This window comes from Polypterus senegalus, chromosome 1, assembly GCF_016835505.1.
Source record: "Polypterus senegalus isolate Bchr_013 chromosome 1, ASM1683550v1, whole genome shotgun sequence".
NCBI lineage: Eukaryota > Metazoa > Chordata > Cladistia > Polypteriformes > Polypteridae > Polypterus > Polypterus senegalus.
Genome location: NC_053154.1, coordinates 276867104 through 276889512, shown reverse-complemented (window position 1 = coordinate 276889512; position 22409 = coordinate 276867104). Strand labels below are relative to the sequence as shown.

Below are 22409 nucleotides of genomic sequence, written 5' to 3'. Positions count from 1 at the left end.
AAGTAAACAAATACTAACATTAACAACAGTTTTAAAATAAATAAATAGTTACCCAACTATCATTTAAGTGGGCCAGTACTTGCTCTCATAAATATTAAAATACAACACAATGCAAGTCTTCAATTTTAATATATAGCAGAGATGGTGATCCCACAAGTGTAATAACAAATGAGGAGTTTAATCGTGGGCCATAGGGCTTATAAATAGCGATATCATAATGACAGCAAGTGTACCTTTATTCTGTGACATTGTCCAGTAACTGAAAAATACTGCTTAATGTCCATGCTAAATTCAAATTATTACTGATATATATATATATCTATATATATATATATATATATATATATATATATATATATATATATATATATATATATATACTAATAAAAGGCAAAGCCCTCACTCACTCACTCACTCACTCACTCATCACTAATTCTCCAACTTCCGTGTAGGTAGAAGGCTGAAATTTGGCAGGCTCATTCCTTACAGCTTACTTACAAAAGTTGGGCAGGTTTCATTTCAAATTCTACGCCTAATGGTCATAACTGGAAGGTATTTTTCTCCATTAACTGTAATGGAGTTGAGCTGGAAGGGCGGAGTTTCGTGTGACATCATCACGCCTCCCACGTAATCACGTGAACTGATTGTCAACGCAGTGCATAGAAAACCAGGAAGACCTGCAAAAAGCGCTTAAGAAAACATGCATTATATAATTGAGAAGCAGCGAAAAACAATAAGAAGCGGCGAGTGACATATACTACCATATTCATGAGTGTTGCTGCCTCGAAAGAAAGCAAGGTGTAAACCTAAACTTTAAATTAAGTTCATAGACAGGCTACGCTGGCGTTTCACATGCCCACAGGTAATGCGGGATACAAGTTTAATGAGAGGACGAGGATATAAACGAGAGTTTTGATCACTTTATAACTAAGTTAAAATTGTAGGTGAAGGGGTGTGCTTATGCAAATTTGAGAGACTGTGTTTGTGGGGATTGACAGTTAAGGCGGGTGGGGAGTCACGTCATCATCTCCCTCCCATTCATCTAATTTCGGTCTGAGCTGAGCTCAGCGGCTAATGCCGTCTTCGAAGCAACTTTGTCAGACTGCCACCAAATACTCACAGAAAAATCCACAAGTTAATACACACGCTGTCTCTATAGAGTTTCTCCACACTGAATCCTCCAGACACTACTTACAAAAGGTCACATTGACAATCGTGTTACGTTATTTTTAAAATCTTTCCTTTTCTTAGCACAAGCACAGCTGAGAAGCTTCGATGCATGTGCTCCATAACGCGTTAAAAAATAATGCATTTAATCACACTTTGCATTACAAGCAAAGGGGAGCTTTTGTCAATGCATGATTTCCTGGTACTGTACACCATTACATTGATCAGCATCCCGATTCATTTTATCCTCGCACCACCTTAGTTTGAGAAGAAGTCTGAAAAATATGAGGTTAACACAGAAAAACATCACCAATTCAAGCTTTATGAATAATCGATTCGCCATCAATAATTGTTTTGGTAAAGCCATCCTCCTTCCATTTTATAATTTTTCCGCCAATAGCCATGATTAAATGAACGGTAAATAAAGTAAGAGCAAAGCGAGGGTGACTTATTTAGGCAGGCATATATATGACAGCAACACTCATGACAATGTCAATCATGTTACGTTATTATTAAAATGTTTCCTTTTCTTTTTCATTACTTCTTTAACACACTACTTCTCCGCTGCGAGACGCGGGATTTTGCTATATATATAATATATGAATGACCTCCAAAGAGCGCTGAGACTTTTGATATCATGAACGTGTCTGCAAAACTGTGGTCTCCTGCCCAGCAAAAGTCGAGCAGCCAGCCAGCGCATAGCTGTGCCGCCTTTGAGACGCTGACTGCGCTTCTGCTTTAAGTCAAAGTGAGCACTTTTAATTTTTTTCATCCTCCCCTGCGCTATAGCCCAGACAAGTGCAAACACGGACCCCTTTTCTACACCACGGCAAAATAATATTAAGGCGATTCACACTTTCTTTGCACGTATACGATTATGAGGTCCTCACCTCGGATTATGAAAACACGCACGAGTGGAGGACTGACAGTGCCATCACAGCCGATTAATGGCGGGACGTCTCACCAGTCTACACAAGGCGATCATAACGCCAGCGAACACATCTCTATACTATATAAAAGAAAAAGGCAACTTTCCTTTCTTTACACCTTTTTTCCTTTTATCCCAAACCAAAGCCTTTCTCTCTTAACACTGCAGAGGACACAAAACTAATTTTCTTTAAATGCCGGTAAGGCACATTACCACAGGCACAAATTTGAACGTTCACATAGAAAATGTAATTTCTATACCACAGCCGTCGTGTAGCGCCTTTCAAAAGGGATCAACTACCGAGAGATGATCCATATACATTTTAGCTGCTGTTAGTTACTTACCTGTTGTGTTACACAGTCTTTAAAATGTAGTTTACCTGCAACCACTCCAGTAGTGCTCAATGTACCTGTACTTCTTAAAACGTTAATGTTTTACTGTTTAATAACTTATAGACTATATTTTATTATTTTTCCCTTGCACTCAGTGACCAAAGCTATACACCTAGATAGGTATGTATATATATATATATATGTGTGTGTATATGTAGATATGTATATAGATATGTAGATATGAAGATATGTATGTGTATATATATGTATGTATGTGTGTGTGTGTGTGTGTGTGTGTGTGTGTATATATATATATATATGACAGCAGCAATCCAAGCTGTGAGAAAACACTAAAAAGGAGGCATGTCAGACGTTGTGGTACATTTTCTGATGCAGCTAGACGAAAAAAACTTTGTGACGCTGCCGCCAAATACACAAAACAATTACTTTGACAATCATGTTACATTATTTTTAAAATGTTTCCTTTTCTTTTCATAACTTCTTTAACACATGACATCGCTGCGAAGCGCGGGTATTTTGCTATATATATATATATATCACAGCGACACTCATAACAGTGACAAAACAATTACATTGACAATCATGTTACGTTATTTTCAAAATGTTTCCTTTTCTTTCTCTTTCCTTCTTTAACACACTACTACTCGCTGCTAAGGGTATATATATATATATATATATAGAGATAGAGATAGAGATAGATAGATAGATATATATATATATATATATATAGATAGATATGAAAACAACATATACATATATATAGATAGATAGAGATATATAGATAGATAGATATAAAAACAACACTCATATCAATGACAAAACAATTACATTAACAATCAAGTTACGTTGTTTTTCAAATTTTTCCTTTTCTTTTTCGACCTTCTTTAACACACTACTTCTCGCTGCGGCCGGGTATTCTGCTAGTATACTAATAAAAGGCAAAGCCCTCACTGACTCATCACTAATTCTCCAACTTGCCGTGTAGGTAGAAGGCTGAAATTTGGCAGGCTCATTCCTTACAGCTTCCTTACAAAAGTTGGGCAGGTTTCATTTCATAATTCTATAATGGTCATAACTAGAAGCTATTTTTCTCCATTTACTGTAATGGAGTTGAGCTCGAAAGCCGTGGGGGGCTGAGTTTCGTGTGACATCATCACGCCTCCCATGTAATTACGCAGTACGTGGAAAACCAGGAAGAGCTCGAAAAAGCGCTTAAGAAAACATGCATTATATAATTAAGAAGGCAGCGAAACAATTAGAAGCGAAGCGAGTGACATATAAAACCATATTCAGCGGCTCACGTGAACTGACGCAGTGCGCAGACAAAAAGCAACAGTTCCAAAGAGTGCTGAACAGAAACCGAATTACACTGCTACGGTCAAATAGATAAACCACACGCCGTGGCGAAATAGTAGAGGCTTCGCCTCTAGCGCCGACGTCCGAGGTTCGATTCCCGAGAGGGGATGCACCGAGTATGTATGCACACATTTTTATTCAATTTACCTTCGCATCCCCTTGGTTTGAGACGTATGAAAAATATGCGGTTAACGCAGAAAGACAGATCACCAATTGAAGTTTTATGAATAATGGATACTTTATTCGCAATCAATGATTGTTTTGGTAAAGCCATACTCAGTGTATTCATTAGATGAACGGTAAAAAAGTAAGATCGAGGGGAGGGTAACTTATTGAGGCACGCAGGCAAAACCACAATAGCACACGGGCTCGATGTACTGTAGTGCGCGTCAACTCGATCTGAATTGCGATCACATTCAAAAAATATATCTTTTCAAGTTCTATTTAGTCCATATGTGTCAAACTCAAGGCCCACGGGCCACATCCAGCCCGGCGTGTAATTAAATCCGGCCCGCAAGATCATTTTATATACTGTATTATTGTTATTAATGGCCTGGGGAGATGAAGCGCTGGTAACACAATAAACTACAGATCCCATAATGCAGCACTTCAGCTGCCTTGCCGAACACTTACGCGTTAATCAATTCTAGCTTATGATGCTGCAAGTTATTGCGAAGCTAGCCCACACGACGCCGAAGAGAAAAGGTGATTCTGAACATAGAGCCTTTAAAAACCGATGGGAGGCTGAGTATATGTTTACTGACATTGCTGGTAAACCCGTGTGTCTCATTTGTGGAGCTAATGTGGCTGTAATTACAGAATTTAATCTAAGACGGCACTATGAGACAAAACATCAAGATAACCTGAAAGACCTGAATACAATGCACAAGATACAGAAAGTAGAAGAGTTAAAGAAGAATCTGACACTTCAGCAGACGTTTTTACCCGTGCAAAATCACAAAGTGATTTCAAGTGAAGCTACTTTTATGGGAGACACAAATGCACCAGTGCAACTTGCCCCACTTTCCCTGTTGCCAAGTAATGTTGAACCAAGTCGGCACAACGGTATTCCCAAATACTCACTTTGCTGATAAACTGAGCGCACTGAGTTCACACGGCGCTTTGGTGACTTTGAAGAACAAAAAAAGAATTTTGAGTTGTTTCGCAACCCATTTGCCGTCGATGTGGAAACTGCACCTGTGCAGATTCAGATGGAGGTGATTGAGCTGCAGTGTAATGGCACACTGAAGGCAAAGTACGATACTACAGGGCCCGCACAGTTTATTCACTCCATTCCCGCAAAAATGCTCCAGCTCCGTCTACATGCAGATTGAACCTTGTGCATGTTTGGTAGCACATATCTGTGTGAGAAGCTCTTCTCAGTGATGAAGACTAACAAAACAGCACACAGGAGTCGCCTCACTGATGAGCACCTGCAGTCCATCCTGAGAATCTCCACAACACAGAACCTCACACCAAACATAAACGAACTTGTTGCCAAAAAAAGATGCCAGGCGTCCAGCTCTGATAAAATGACATAAGAGCAAAGACAACTGAATGATTTGATTTGTTATTGCTGAAAAGAACACATTTTATTTATATTTCCAGGTTTTGTTATGCACCATGTTCATATTTGAATTTGTATAATTTTGACAGGATATATTTTTATGGAGAGCAAAATCTTTTGGGATATTTAAAATTTAAGTTTATTTTTTATATAAAATTACATAAGAGTAAAGAAATTTGAATGTTTGTTCTTTTAACGTTTACTTTATTTCTAACTTGTATAATTTAGACAGGATATATTTTTATGGAGAGCAAAATATTATAAGTTATTTAAGGTTTGAGTTGATTTATTCCGGAATAATATTCTGTCGACTAAATAAAAAATCCTTCTATTTAAAATTTAAATAGAACTTGAACAGAAACGATAGTTCATAATATCCATGCAGACTTGCACTTAAGAGTGGCAGTCATCCGTTTTAACAAACAGCGTATTGCACTGATACGAAATACCCTGCCCATTTAATTATTTAGGAATGGATAAATAAATTAAGATTTTGTACAAATAATGTTTTTCATTTTTCTTCCTTCATGGATTCTGGCACCCCCAGCAACAGTTGCTAGCACCCCAAAGACTGTATATATGTTTGTGTATATATTTATATATATATATATATATATATATATATGTGTGTGTGTATGTATATATGTATATATGTGTGTATATATATATTTGTGTGTATATATGTGTGTGTGTATATGTAGATATGTATATATATATGTGGATGTATGTGTGTATATATTTATGCATATATATATATATGTATATATGTGTGTATGTATATATTCTGTATGTGTATATATATATACATATATATATATATACATATACATATATATATACACACTGCTCACAAAAATTAAAGGAACACTTTAAAGAAACACATTAGATACATCAGATCTCAATATGAAGTTGGATATCTATACAAATAACGACAGGGCAATGTCTTAGGAACAAAAGGATGCCAAGTCTTTTAATGGAAATAAAAGTTTTCTGCCTACAGAGGGCTCAATTGTGTAGACACCCTAAAATCAGAGTGAAATGAAGATGTGGCAGGCCAGTCCATTTTTAAAAAACTTAATTTCTGCTACTCAAAATGCTTTTCAGTATCTTGTGTGGCCCCCACGAGCTTGTATGCATGCTTGACAACGCCGGGGCATGCTCCTAATGAGACGACGGATGGTGTCTTGTGGCATTTCCTCCCAGATCTGTATGAGGGCATCCTGAGCTGTTTTACAGTCTGAGGAGCAACCTGGCGGCGCCTAATGGACCGAAACATAATGTCCCACAGATGTTCTATTGGGTTTAAGTCAGGGGATCGTGAAGGCCATTCAATTGTTTCAATTCCTTCATCCTCCAGGTACTGCCTGCATACTCTTGCCACATGAGGCCGGGCATTGTCGTGCATTAGGAGGAAACCAGGACCTACTGCACCAGCGTAGGGTCTGACAATGGGTTCAAGGATTTCATCTCGATACCTTATGGCAGTCAGAGCACCATTTCCTACGCAGTAGATGTCTGTGCGTCCCTCCATTGATATGCCTCCCAGACCATCACTGACCCACCACCAAACCTGTCATGTTGAACGACGCTGCAGGCAGCATATCGTTCTCCTTGTCTTCTCCAGACTCTTTCACGCCTATCACAGCTGCTCAGGGTGAACCTGCTCTCGCCTGTAAAGTACAGGGCACCAGTGGCGGACTTGCCAATTCTGGTGTTCTTGAGCAAATGCCAGTCGAGCTCCACGGTGCTGGGCAGTGAGCACAGGGCCCACTACAGGACGTCGGGCCCTCAGGCCATCTTCATGAAGTCTGTTCCTGATTGTTTGGATAGAGACATTCACACCAGTAGCCCTCTGGAGGTCATTCTGTAGGGCAGGAGCAGTGCTCAGCCTGTTCCGCCTTGCACAAAGGAGCAGGTATCGTTCATGCTGATGGGTTGAGGACCTTCTACGGCCCTGTCCAGCTCTCCGAGAATAACAGCCAGTCTCCTGAAATCTCCTCCATGTTCTGGAGATTGTGCTGGGAGACACATTAAACCTTCTTGCTGCAGCACGTGTGGATGTGCCATCCTGGAGAAGTTGGACAATCTGTGCAAAATCTGTAGGGTTAAGGAATCGCCTCATACTGCCAGTAGAGATAATTACTCAAGCCAAAACTAGCACTGGAAAACCAGCCAAAAAGATCAAGAGGGAGAAACTTGAAATGACCTCCACATGTAAAACCAGTCCTGTTTTGAGGGTTTTCTAATTGTTGCCACTTTAGTGCACCTGTCGTTAAGTCCATGAACACCAATACAGCTGAAAGTGATTAACAATGACCTCAGCTGCTTAACCAACCAGAAAATTATCAGACAGGTTTAATTGATTTCATGCCAGGCCCAATAAAGAAAGTGTTCCTTTAATTTTTGTGAGCTGTGTATGTATGTGTGTGTGTGTATATATATATATATATATATATATATATATATACACAGTGGAACCCCGGTGTGCGAGCATAATTGCTCCGAAACGTGCTCGCAATCCAAAACACTCAGATATCAAAGCGAATTTCCCCATAAGAAATAATGGAAATTCAGATGATTCGCTCCACAACCCAAAACTATTCATATAAAAGGATTAATACAAAATATAAAGTAAAATACATAATACAAATTAACCTGCAATTTACCTTTAAAAAGAATCATGGCTGGTGTAAGTGAGTTTCTAAACTCATGTGGAATTCCACCCAACGGACGACACGCTGAAGAGTGTCCCAAAGCAATCGCAGTCTCCCAGCTGTAGCAGTTCACGTATAAGCGCATCCAAAAAGATGAAGGAACATTATAAAGATCCTGCTGCAATAAATAACAGCGCTGTTGCTGTTTCAAACTGAATAAACTGGTGTTTATTCAGCTGGTGTTAAAGTACTGAGACTCAGCCGTGTTTTGGGGAGCAAGATGAGGACTCGCACTTCACAGCGCACACACACAGTCACAATGCTGTAGTAAACAGAGAGAGGCGCTAGGCGGCGAGATAAGAAGAGAGAGAGAAGCGCTGTAAATAGAAGCTGGACGAGCAAGAATAGAGAGAGAGAAAAAGACGCACTGGGCGAGCGAGCGAGATAAGGAGAGAGAGAAAAAGACGTGATGAGGGAGCGAGCGAGCAAGATCAGGAGAGAGAGAGAAAAGACGACTGGGCGAGCCGAGATAAGAGAGAGAGAGAGAGAAAAGACGCGATGAGCGATAGATAAGAGAGAGAGAGAGAGAGAGAACCACCATCAGCTCAGTTGTGATCACATGACGCTCAGCAGACAAAGTGTATCCATACTACTGTATTGCAAGACATCGCCGCTTATCAAGTCAAAATTTATAAAAAATTTTTGCTTGTCTTGCAAAACACTCGTAAACCGAGGTTCCACTGTGTGTGTGTGTATATATATATATATATATATATATATATATATGACAGCAACACTCATCACTCACAACAATGACAAAACAATTACATTGACAATCATGTTACGTTATTTTCAAAATGTTTCCTTTTCTGTTTCATTACTTCTTTAACACACTACTTCTCAGCTGCAAAGCGCGGGTATTTTGCTGTATATATATATATATATACTAGCTGACCCACGGCGTACCATACGCCGCATAATCAGGCCGGTTTTTAAATGATTTTTAAGCACAGGGAGAAAATTAACATTTGAAAAATTGGTAATATAATAAATCAGCAAGAAATACAACATTGTAACAATGCACGGAACGAACCAACACACATTCGTCCGTGACTGAAAACTGGCGGACCAATCTTCTTGATGTGAGCAAAGGTAATGTAGACACGCGCCTTCTGTTCTGACTGATGCGTCAACGATGTATTGCTGGAAGAGTTTGCCACTGGAATGCAAGACACTAAATGAAGATCTCATGGCAAGCCTGAAAGCATAAAATTGGAGCTGTGTGACTCGCGTTCTTTTCGCGGTTCGCTATTACTCAACATGGGTTAATTGTATGTGCCAGCCTGGATCTCCGAAAGGTAATAGCAGTGGAAAAACCATGGGGTCACAGTTCATATTGAGAACAGAGATACGCTTGCAAGCATCTCCCCTTGGATATATGCAAATGTCGCGTTGTGCAGGAGGTTCACCGTCTTCACCTACAAAGGAGCAACATCAGTTTGACAGGACGGGGCGTTATACCTTCTAATATCCAGACCTGGATTTTCCATGAACACCATTCGTACAGCAGTAACAGAGTAAACGTGAGTGATAATGTCATGCATTTGCATGTAAGACTTCGTGAAGGTATTAACCTGGTGTATCATGTTGTCTAGTTGAAGCAACAAAATGTCACCGCAAGCGCTATTACATTCCTTTTGCAAACGGAAACTGGTAGCCTCAGCAGAATCGAAGATATATAGATGACCGTATTGTGGTGACGTGGCAGGATTGTAATAAAAAGCAGAGACCAGGTGATAAATTTGACCGTGGATTCTGAAAGCATATGGTCCTTGTCCAGATGGTTGAGCGATGTGTGCGCCTATTGACGCAAAAGCTAAAGCAGAGTTGTATTCCCTGATATGATCACAGTAATTTCGGGACAGCGGGTTCTTGCCAGTCAAGAGGTCTTCAAATAAAAGAGGGGGCTTGGATAGTGGTGGCAAAGACACCTTGCCGGCATGACAACACCTAATGTAATGTCCAGATTTGTTGACCCCTGCTGGCCAATAAAGAGCATTGCAAGAAGCACATAGTGCGGTAGGTAGGCCAATGTTATGTTCTTGGACGTGAATGGCGGTATTTTCTTGAAAAGCTGCAGAAAAGTGAATACGATGTTTGTGCATGAACAATTTAGTGCTGTGTTGACACTGAAGGGAATTGGAATGAGTTGTGTCGAAGCATTGCTGGCAATTTTAACATTGCATAATTCGTTCAGTGGAGTGTGTTTTTAAATGCATGTTGAGAAATCTCTGCACTCGGAACGTTTTTGAACAAATCGTGCATTCAAAGATCTTTTTGGAATGCGTTCGTTCAGTGAAGTGGGTGTATAAGTCGCAAATTTTGCATACAAATGTTTGCGTTGAATGGATCTGCAAATGGTTGTGGAGATCCATCTCACCTGTGAAGTCCTCGTTACAAAATGTGCAATTGAAGGTGAGAGTGGAATGAGTTCGTAAGTGTTTTTGAGAGCGCGAATTGTCTCGAAGCATTGTTGTTCACATTGCATCATTCGGTTAGTGTTGTGTTTTTTCAAATGTACGTTCAGATATCTGTGCACTCTGAAGCTTTTGGAACAAAAGGTGCATTGAAAGTCCTGTGTGGAATGCGTGTGTTCAGAGGAGGGTGTCTTTAAATGTTTTTCAGGAAGAGGAGAGTGGGCAGGTGACGTCACATTAATGTGGCGAGCAAGTGGGTGTACACGCTGTGTGCACATACCGACAGAGTCAAAAGATGTCACCAGAAGGAAATCACATGGGTATTTGAGAGGCATGAGAACCTCGTAATGCATGATCCAAAGGACCGCTAAAGAGCAGGGATATGAAGAGATGCTGGGCCGGATTGTAAACTCGAGGAGAGGCATGAGGACGTTCTAGAAAGTAAATGCTGATAGTAGCTGGAAGGATTTGGGACATTGCCACAATTTCTGCCTCGCCACAATAGACTCCGGACGTAGCCTATTCATGTAATCAGCGTATTGTTGAGCAGACTGTATAACAAAGCCTCTGTGACTAAGAACAATGGACATCACGTCACCGGTTATCCCAATGTTTACAAACAAAGCTAACAGCCATGTTACAAAGTTTGAGAGCAACAGTTTCGTCAATGACATTTCTCCAATAAAACCCGACTGACAGAAACAAACAGTTACCTGAAGCAGGAATTTCTATAACATTGAAAGAAGTGTTGTTTCCATGAAATACATTTGAAGCGGTAGCCATGGAGGGCAAAAGAATAGTCAACATGGCGCAGAGCTGGGTTTGGACCGCAGCACAGACCAAAGCGAGTATGTGTTTGATGAGCTGTTTGACTTGGCGGGCAGTGATCGAGAAGTGTGTTCCTGAGCATGTGGGAGGAGGTTTAGAGTTTCTGGGCGGGGCTTCGTTGTTCCTTTCGCATGGTTTTTCATGGTGGACGCAGTCGGGTGTCGAAAACGAAAAGAATAATGAAAAGTCAACGTGGCTTAGACGTGCATGTGGATTCCTAGCACAGACGAAAGGGGCTAACTGGGTGGTTGGTGAGTTTTTGCGTCCGGGCACATGGGCAGGCAGTGTGAATGCCTAGAGAGCGAGGGTAGAAGCGGGCTGGTGAAAAAGGAGTGTTAGTGGGCAGGGAAACGTCTTCCGTATTTCTGTAGGAGCATCTAAGAAGATGCATGTTTGTCGCGGATGCGAATTGCTATATGTAGCGTGTAAAACATTTTTCTATGGTGCACGCGGTCGTGCATCGTAACCGAAAAATCGTTTTTTAAAGACTGCTTACTTCGTTGTGTTTTAACCTCCGTTGTAAAGGATTGTTTTAAAGATCCCATGGGATACCCCTCGCAAACCGTTTAACCGTTGGACATGAAAGTGTCTCAGAAGTGTTTTGTAAGTAGGGCATGACATGCAAGAAGTCTCGCGGGACTTCAAAGTATCTCCCCGAGATGATCACGTATCGACCCAAAATTTATATATATATATATATATATATATATATACATACATACAGTACATACACACACAAACATATAAAATTATTGAATTTCAAGATAATTTCAGGTATATCCATTTAAACACTCTAGAACTGTTTTGTAAGAACATGCTTTTAAAGTCTGGTTTGTCAGTTGACCACTCTGTTAAGTTTGTAGCATTTGATTTTGTAAGATTTTGTTAAAGAGTAATTAATATTTAATGGATGAGTCAAATTAATTCACATTTCAAATGTCAGAAACTAATGGCGATTTTAACTTTCCAAATCTGCCCTTTTTTGCCTCAACTTTAATGCTTCCAATGTGAAATCAGACTTATCAATTTTTCATTAATCCTTTCCTTTCTGAACTCCAGTTAAATATGAATAATCATACTTTGCTGTTGCTTTTGGTCCTACCAATGCTGTAACTTTGACACTCAATTAGAACATAATATAATTTTTGTGACAGCCATAGTGTAAATATTTCTATGTCAGTAATTTACTGTATTAAAACAACAGTAACTCAGATTTTAGAATTGTGCAGTATCTTTCTTGTAACAAATAAATAAGAAACATTAGTAAAAACTAAAATTTTACTTCATTAACTAATCCAGCATTTAGCAACTTTATATTGATTTTGTAGTGGCTCCCTGCACAGTGATGGTTGTACTGTACTGTATTTAAAGAGAATACAGGATATGAAGTTGGCAAGACAAGGTTTCATTTTTCATTGTACTGTTAATCGAAATGAATAATTGTACTTATAATAGGCAACAATCATCAGTTATTAATGTTGTCATAATTAATGCACCATGTAATGGTGAGATATGAAGAAGGCAGATTCACCAGTGTTTGTGTGTTAGCTTTTATCCCTCCAGAACAGAGAATTTCCCGTTCCATTGTCTCAAAACGCCATTGTCTCAAAACGCCACTCACATCTACAGTTATTCCCAGTTTCAGATAAAAAGTAACCATGTCAGGTCTGGGGCAGGGGGTGGGTGTTGTATCGTGATTGTGACTGAGAGAATAAAAGTGAAAAAATAAATGCTAACTTTTACAAGTACTATACATTTACACTGGCTGTTACAGACACAAATCAAGTGTATGTTTTTATTGTATATTGTTAACAATAAGAGTAGCTCATTACTCAAAACGGTAAATTTGCCGGGCAGCTGGTTTTGAACTCACAACCTCCGAATTATAAGTCAGCGGATCTTACCGTTGCACCACGGAAAGCTGTCGTATTGTGCTTTTACCTTGTGTGAAAGTGTTTATTTAATATTTGGCCATCAGCGCATTATACAGTTCATTTCTACATTTTGTTATTTATTATTAAAACATGAAACATGTTTCCGTTTTAACGATGTGTTTACATAGATACACTCATCAAATTATTTCCCCTTATAATTCTGGGTTGCTCATTTCCAGATAATCAAGGCAGTGGGGGGATGGTATGGCAGGCTGCTTGGGCTTATCAACACATTTAGAAGACAAAAGACGCTGACAGAGAGGTGCAAAGGGATTTAAGGTGGGCCGGATTTACGAGTTTTTTTCGTTGGCTCTGGTAATTCTAATGTTTGTATGGTATTTTAAAAACCACAGTAATAGTTCATGATTGTTTGTTTATTGCCTCATATTTGTGATTCTATGTCATCCGAAGGTATGTGTTTAAAATAGTGGGGGTTTCTTCTGGCAAATGCCCATATTTTTAGGCTGCTAAATTAATTGTACAGGCAGTCCCCGGGATATATACGAGATAGGGACTGTAGGTTTGTACTTAAGTTGAATTTGTATGTAAGTCGGAACAGGTACATTATTTTAACAAATGCTATTGTTGACCGACTGTAATCAAGTGCTCTGCCAAAATGATGGAGTTTCACCTCTCTCTGGACTTTTTATTATTTCTACTTTATTTTCAATGGTGATGGTTTTTCACTTCTTTACTGTATCACCAGCACTTGCAGCAGATTTGTGTTTCAGAAACATTCTTGAAGGGTGAAGACAAAAGGTTAAGATCAGCTCTTCTGCACAGCACTGTACACACTATTACAGCAGGAATGCGCCCGTTGTCAGTGCATCAAACGTGACAAGTGCCTAAATCGTGTAACAGTACAAGCAGGCTTGCTATTGAGAATGAATGGGGGCGGTGAGGCGAGTATGCTGCCTGCACCGCCCGCCCACCGAGAACGAACACGGTGCAGCCAAAGACAGGTAGTGTATCGCCCACCACCACCCCCAACAGGCAGCCACTCGAGGCACACTACTATGTTACTTCCCAACGCCCCGTTCACTCTCAATGGTCTCCATTCAGCCGCAACCGGGTCACCGCTTTCATGGGGCAGCCGTGTGTGGTGGGCGGGCATTGAAACACTCCCCTCCGCTCCATCCAGCCTGCGTCCAGTTAGGAGCAGCAGCTGTGGCAGAGTAGTGGGCGGGTAGCGAACGCCCCATCAAGCCTCCGTCCTGCACACAAGCGATAGCTGTGTCCCAGTGACTATGGACCACGGGTCACCGCTTGCCGCCGGGTGCCAACCGAGAGACACTACACTACACTACACTACACTACACTAGCAATGAAAACCCCCTCCAGTCTCCGTCCAGCCACTGCTTGCAGCGTCCCCAGGCCGTAAGTCGTAGGTCGGATGTCCGTAACCTGGGGACTACCTGTACTTTTGTGACTTCTGTGGAAATAGTTGACGTCCCATTTAGAAATTACCTGCACACTACCAGGGCACCAGTTAATTAAATTTTTGTTTTATCTCATTATAGCGATGCAGTTTCAAATTTTACCGTCAAACAAGAGACCTCATTAAAGAGTCAGCCCATCATTTTCAACCCTGACTTCTTTGTGGAAAAACTGCGCCACGAGAAACCGAGTGTTTTCACGGAACTGGTACTCAGCAACATCACACGGCTAATTGATCTGCCTGGCACAGAGTTTGCTCAACTCACTGGGGAGATGGTTACCAAACTGCCTAGTGGAAGTTCTTCTGCATCAGGATTTTTCCGTTCCTTGAACTTCCTGAAGCGTAAAGGTCTGTATAAAATTATACTGTAGCAAATGTGTAATTGTATTTGTCCTCTGATGTTTCATGAGTGTTTTTGCAGATGTGATGTTCGGTGATGTCATCTTGTATGCCATTAAGGGAAAATATTGGAGGTTTAGTTTTAGTTTTTTTTTCCCCCCTTTCTTCAGTCTTTATACCATGGCTTAACTAAAAGAGAAGACAATTTGTTTATCACATGTCAGTAGTCTATCATATTTATATAGTTTTCACCTAAAGTTATACTTAAAGGTCTATTTTCTTATAGGCAGTTTGCATTTCCATTATTTATCAGTGGATGCCAACATATTAACACCCAGCACTGCTGATTTGAAGGCTTTGCAATATAAATAATGCATCATAGGCATGCAATGTATAAGAAGCTAATCAAAGTATATCATGTTTGATTTAAAGAAAAATGGCAACTTATTTATTTTTTTGCACAGCATATTAGAAAACATACGGTTTTGATAAAGCAGACTTTATATTCACCAGCTGTAAAGCATTTTTAAATGCATTATTTCGATAGTTATATTTGATGTTTGTTTTCTGTCTTTTAACAAATGTAGTGTATTAAAGTTCAAAGTCAAGCTTACTGTAAAATTTACTTTACTGTGTCATGGTTGAACAGCCATTTTTTTCTGTGCCTCAAAGAAAACAAAATTATATAAGGACCTGTATTTTCTTGCAAAGTGTTCAGTAACTGTACAGTACTGTATATATTAATAGAGTTGCAGTGCTATCCAAATTTCAAATCAGTTTGAACATGTTACGGTTTGAATATTCACAATTGAGCAGAAAATTTTGAATATGTTGAATACTGTAACTCAGAACGTTGCTGTGTAGCACTAAACGTTTCAGATTGCTATCTCTTATTTACAATTCACTTCCATTAACAGCCAATTCAGTTTGTGTTGGGTAGCTACTAATGTTATTTAATGAAATGAATGGAGTTCACTCCATTGGGAAAGAGCAAACTAATTTAAGTCTGAGTTGCTTTGTGGAGCTTCGTGATGTCTTAATTTAACTTATTCTTTCAACTGGTGGAGTAGACTGGTGTGTGGCTCTTTAACCTCTAAACTGTGAAGTACAGGTAGGATAGTACTTGAAGGCTGATTTATACTTTACGCAAAGTTGAATCGGAATTGTCCATGTTGACACACTAATGTGATTGAAAGGAGAGAAGCAACCATTTCATACCATTTTGTCTTCCGTTCCTGCAAAGTTTAGTCATGGCAATTATATACAAAATATAATACAAACTGAGGCACAATGAGTATTTACATGTTTCACTTTCAACAAAGTTTATCCCAGCATAGATTGTAAATCTGGAATGAGTTGCAATGAAATTGTGTTTTGTACTAGGGTGTTGTACCATGTTAGCCGTTATAGATTTAATGAGAAGTCAAACAAAATCAATTGAAGAAGGGGCCTGAGTTGCCTCAAAAGCTTTCATATTGTAATCTTTTTAGTTAGCCAATAAAATTGTGCAAACAAATCATTTTAATTCACTTCTAAGAGGGTTATTGTTGTGCATTTGAACTAAAAAAACTTTTTTTTGTTTGTTTTTTTTTCCCCGTAAGTCTATATTGGCCAGTAGTTCAGGAATATCTCGGCCAACCTTCATTCCATCAAGCATCAAGTAGTTTTTGTATGGTGTGGAGGTACATACGTAAAACATAATGTTTTTACCAACATTAAAGGGAATCTGCAGCCGTGTCTGGTTTTCTTAATATAATTGGAGCACTGCACTCATTGCAATAAGGACACCCAGCGAGACTGAAACTGCTTTTGATAACTAAGTAGTGACATTCCATTAATACTTAAGTCATCTGCAATTTTAATGGTGCCATGCAGCACTTTTGAATGCAGGTGTTATTGTTTCACTTTACTGGGGACAAAACTCATCGATTTTGCTTTGTTGCTTGGTGGCAGTTGATGCTTCATGGTGCAAACTCCACTCCTCATGGGGGTCTCCCCACTCCCCCACCAAACCCCATTCAGCTCTAAAAGATATAATAAATCCATTTGAATCTGCACATACTGTATGTTATTCCATGGAATTTGCCACTTCTGGCATCACGTTGATGCTCAAAAAGTCTTGGATTTGAAGTTTTAGATTAGGGATACTAAACCTGTATTAAAATTGTTAACTTACTCGTTCTGTGAAATTGTTTAAATTCTTTTATATAAGTATAAAATTAATATATATGTTTGTTCATTAAATCCAGAAAAGGGTGTTGTCTTTGGTGCCCCACTGACTGAAGAAGGCATCGCACAAATTTACCAGTTAATTGAGTACCTGCAAAAAAGTAAGTTGACTGTTTAAGTAGATGTATATTGAGTTACTAGGCAGCATGTTTTTGTAGCAAATGAGATTTACTGAAGTGGGCATCTTTCCAATTCTATACCCATAGCTGATTCAGTGTGTAACCCTCAGCATGTCACTTTATCTGCCAGTTCTCCTGTTTTACCCATTCAATGAAGCTAAATATATGTAAATGTGCTTAATATTACAGTAATCCCTCACTATATCGCGATTAGACTTTCGCGGCTTCACTCTATTGTGGATTTTAAATGCAAGCATATCTAAATATCACAGATTTTTTGCTGGTTCGCGGATTTCTGCGGACAATGGGTCTTTTAATTTAAAGTACATGCTTCCTCAGTTTGTTTGCCCAGTTGATTTCATACAAGGGATGCTATGGCGAATGGGTTAGAAGCTACCCAATCAGAGCATGTATTACATATTAACTAAAACTCCTCAATGATATAAGATATGCTTCCTCCGCGGTGCTTGATTGTTTGCTTTTCTCTCTCTCACCCTCTCTGACATTCTCTGCCTGACGGAGCTGGTGTGAGCAGAGGGGCTGTTTGCACAGAGGTTGTCTACTTAGAAGATACGGGCACTCCTCTAAAAAATGCCGCTTTGTCGCGGTGCTTCGGCATACTTAAAAGCACGTGTTGATTTTTTGATTGTTTGCTTTTCTCTCGCGAGCTCTCTCTGACATTCTCTGCTCCTGACACGCATTCCTTTGAGGAGAAGATATGTTTAAATTCTTTTAATTGTGAGAAAGAACTGTCATCTCTGTCTTGTCATGGAGCACAGTTTAAACTTTTGACTAAAGGGTGTTATTTCATGTCTAGAGGGCTCTAATAATGTTAACAGTGTGGGAAAGTTTATAAGGGCTTAAAATATATAAAAATAACCATACAAACATATGGTTTCTACTTCGCGGATTTTCACCTATCACGGGGGGTTCTGGAACGCAATCCCCGCGATCGAGGAGGGATTACTGTATAGCTATTATTTTCCTTCTCTCTTTATTCTTTTTCCCTTTAGTCCATTTTGTCCCATCTGTTATTTTGCAGAAATATAAATTTGCATTTTTTAGGTAAGAGGATATATGAACTGTTATGTTTATAGTGTTAAAGCCAATGAACCTTTATGCAATACATTATACTGAGTAATATTGGGTAATATTGTGACTTGACTTAAATGTAGATTACAGGTAGTCCCCAGGTTACAGACATCCGACCTATTACTTATTAACTGGGCTGCAGCTGCGATGCCTGCGCCTCATTAACTGTTGCTTCGTCATCTTCGGCCTGGGGATGCTGCAAGTGTAGTGTCCCTCAGGCAGCTCTCGGCGGCAAGCGATGACCTGTGGTCCATTGTCACCGGGGCCACAGCTATCACTTGTGTGCAGGACAGAGGCTTGATGGGGTGGTTCGCTGCCTGCCCACTACGCTGCCGCAGCTACTGCTCCTGACTTAAAGCAGGCTGGATGTAACGGAGGGGGGCGTTTCACTCCACGCCCACCACACACAGCTGCCCCATTCGTTCTCGGTGGGCAGCTGGTAATGCTGCACGCGATAACCTGGTTGTGGCTGAACGGAGGCCATTGAGGGTGAACGGGGTGGTGGGGGGTGAGCCTTGTAGTGTGCCTCAGGTGGCTGCCTGTTGAATGGGGGTGGTTGTGGGCGGCAGCACCGTGTTCGTTCTCGGTGGGCAGCATACTGTAGTGACCGCCCTTCGCCCCCCCATTCATTCTCAATAGCAAGCCTTCTTGTACTGTTACGCACATAGCAGGAAGTTGTCTCTTGTCAGTACATCAGACGTGTTGACAACGGGTGCCTTCCTGCTGTAATAGTGTGTACAGTGCTGTGCAGAAGAGCTCATCTTAACCTTTTGTCTTCACCCTGCAAGAATGTCTCTGAAACACAAATCTGATGCAAGTGCTGGTGATACAGTAAAGAAGAGAAAAACCATCACCATTGAAAATAAAGTAGAAATGCCGGTTAGGTGGATTGGCAATTCTAAATTGTCCCTAGTGTGTGCTTTGTGTGTTTGTGCCCTGTCGTGGGCTGGCACCTATAGCGGGTTGGATAATTAATGGATAAGAAAAAGGTCATAGAGAGGTGAAACTCCATCATTCATTGGTAGAGCACTTGGTTGCAGTCGGTCAACAATAGCATTTATTAAAATAATGTACCTGTTCCGACTTACATACAGATTCAACTTAAGTACAAACCTACAGTCCCTGTCTCGTACATAACCTGGGAACTGCCTGTGCTATAGTTTTTTGTCTTCTTTTTATATAGTTTTAACTTCCATGAAAACATATATAAAGCTGTGTAAAGTATTGTATCTAATTAATGATGCATGCACAAAATGACTAATATGAAAAATCAAACTAATAAAGCATAATTTACAGCTAGTATATGTTCTTTGATATATTATTTAAAATCAATTTTGTTCCCATTATTTTAGATCTACATATTGAAGGTTTGTTTAGAGTCCCTGGAAAGAATCTGCGACAGCAAACCTTAAAGGAATTTCTGAACAGTGGTGTTGATATAGATCTTGACTCTGGTGAATACCATGCTAATGATGTAGCCACATTACTTAAAACCTTCCTTGGAGAGCTTCCTGATACTCTTCTAACACACAGGCATTACCATGCACATCTGAAAATTGCAGGTACCTACCTAGAATTTAAATGTATTTGTGTTTTTTTTAGCAGTGTAATTCTCTTATTTACTTGTGTGCTAAGGTGAAATTTTAAATGTATTCTTTTAAGACTTGGCACTTTTTGATGAGAAGGGGAATAAAACCACATTTCCCGACAAGGAGCGTCAGATTGAGGCACTACAACTGCTGTTTATGATTCTCCCGCCTGCCAATAGAACACTTCTTAAACTCCTGTTGGATCTGCTGCACCAGACTGCAAGGCAGCAGGAGAAGAATAAGATGTCTGCCTACAATCTGGCCCTAATGTTTGCTCCTCACATCATTTGGCCAAAAAATGTAAGTTACATTTTATTCTACCCCCATACTCAAAGCGTTATTGCCAGTCAAATTTGTAATAATGTCTTGTAATAACCCTGTACTTGAAGTATTAAAGAATTTTCTTATTGAATGGTGGTTGTTGTTTAAATCTCCATAATTGGAAATATATTAAATAAAGTAACTGGGGGCTTTGCAAGGTTTGCAAAGATAAATATTCTTCCAGAGTGTTTTTGAGTTTTGTACTAAAACATATTATGCATGCAGTTCTAAGCAAGTTATTTCTTCCTCTAAATTGTTTTAATTTGTACATAAGCAAGTTTTGAGATCAATTAAAGATGCTTCTCCTTAACAAACAGTTTTAGATGGGTCCCAAGATATTTCTCTGCTTTATGATCATTAGCATCCTTTAAAATATAAGTTATATTTATTCAATACTAGAGTAATCATTAATTAAAAAAATTATCTGTTATTAAAAATCAGACAGAGACATTCATCTTTACTATGTAAAATTCTTTTACAATCTCAGTCAAGCTTGTTGCATTCTCTCATGAGTGAACTGTCTATAAATATGAGATGTTTTATATTTGTCCTCTCTGTCTTGGGAAATAATTATTTTTATTTGAGCTGTCCTCTTAATGTTTATTTCATAGTTCATTAAAATGTGTCATCTTTTTCATTTCTCTCTTCTTTCATGTGTCTGGGTGGAATTGCTTACATCTCCTGATAAAACACTAAGCCACAGCATGTATGAGAAATCCCAAAGGCTATAATTATAGTTCTTTATACTGTATAGTGAACAGAAGTAGAATTTTGTTCTTTTTAATTTAATTTTAAATTTACGTATATTTAAAGGATGATTTGAATTTTTTAAAATTGCACATATTTTGAAGGGCAAATACAGCACAGTTTATAAAAAGCAATATCTTTTTGAAGTGTGGCATACTATATTCTATCCAGTTCATTAATTTCTTCCACTTTTTTTTGCAGATTTATATATAAATTAAAATGTTTCAGACGCAGTGGTTTCTCATTATGAATACTTTGTCATTTAAATGGATGTTACAGTGCCACAGTATTTAAAGCACCTGTCTTAGTTCTACAACAACAACATTTATTTATATAGCACATTTTCATACAAACAGTAGATCAAAGTGCTTTACATAATAAAGAATAGAAAAATAAAAGACACAATAAGAAAACAAAACAAACAAATGATACCCAGCCACTGCAGGTACTCTGCCTAAATAAAATGACTGAATATTGTGGGTTTTAGTTAGATTGCTCTTGTTCTCCAAGGTCGTTCGAACCACTTGCAAAATTACTGATTAACTTCCTGTGTCAACACTTTCTGATGGGAACACCTTCAGTGAGTCAATGACATTTGGTCAGTGGTCACTGACTGATTTCTGTCCATGTCACAATACAGATAATTAGGTTACATTTAACACATTGCAACTCTGGAAGGCTCCCCACTTAGCAGTTGACGACTAAATGTTTACCTGACACATTTTTCAGATATTTGGTACGGAGTTTGCACCTTTTGAGTAGTCTTTTTTTTCTCCCCATTCTAAAGTTATTTACTGTATCTCAGGTTAATCAGCCATTCTGGAGTGGTTGTAAATGAGTCCTGTGATGGACTGGAATCTCATTTAATGGGGGATTGTACCTTGCAATGTGTTGCCAGAATAGGCTGTGGCACCATATATTTGAACTGAATTAAGCAGGCTTGAAAATACTCTGTTGTGTGAGAAGTTTTTTCCCCTTCCATTTCCTTTCTTTAAAAAAAAAAAACATGCTTGAGTTATTATCTAAAATGTTTCTTTCACTTTATGTTAACACTTACGGTACTGCTATATATATATATATATATATATATATATATATATATATATATATAATTATATATAAAATATATCTATACTAATAAAGGCAAAGCCCTCACTCACTCATCACTAATTCTCCAACTTCCCGTGTGGGTGGAAGGCTGAAATTTGGCAGGTTCATTCCTTACAGCTTCCTTACAAAAGTTGGGCAGGTTTTATATCGAAATTCTACGC

General features: G+C 39.1%; 1 protein-coding gene across 2 annotated transcripts in view; it reads left to right on the top strand.

Moving 5' to 3' along the window:
• Positions 1–22409, top strand: part of arhgap19 (Rho GTPase activating protein 19) — a 62806-nt gene that overhangs the window by 15936 nt on the left and 24461 nt on the right. For both annotated transcript variants that reach the window (XM_039775004.1, XM_039775001.1), the window contains exons 2-5: positions 14785–15050; positions 17291–17371; positions 19834–20043; positions 20144–20370. In XM_039775004.1, coding sequence (XP_039630938.1) covers positions 14785–15050; positions 17291–17371; positions 19834–20043; positions 20144–20370 — 784 coding nt within the window. The remainder of the gene's footprint in view (positions 1–14784; positions 15051–17290; positions 17372–19833; positions 20044–20143; positions 20371–22409) is intronic.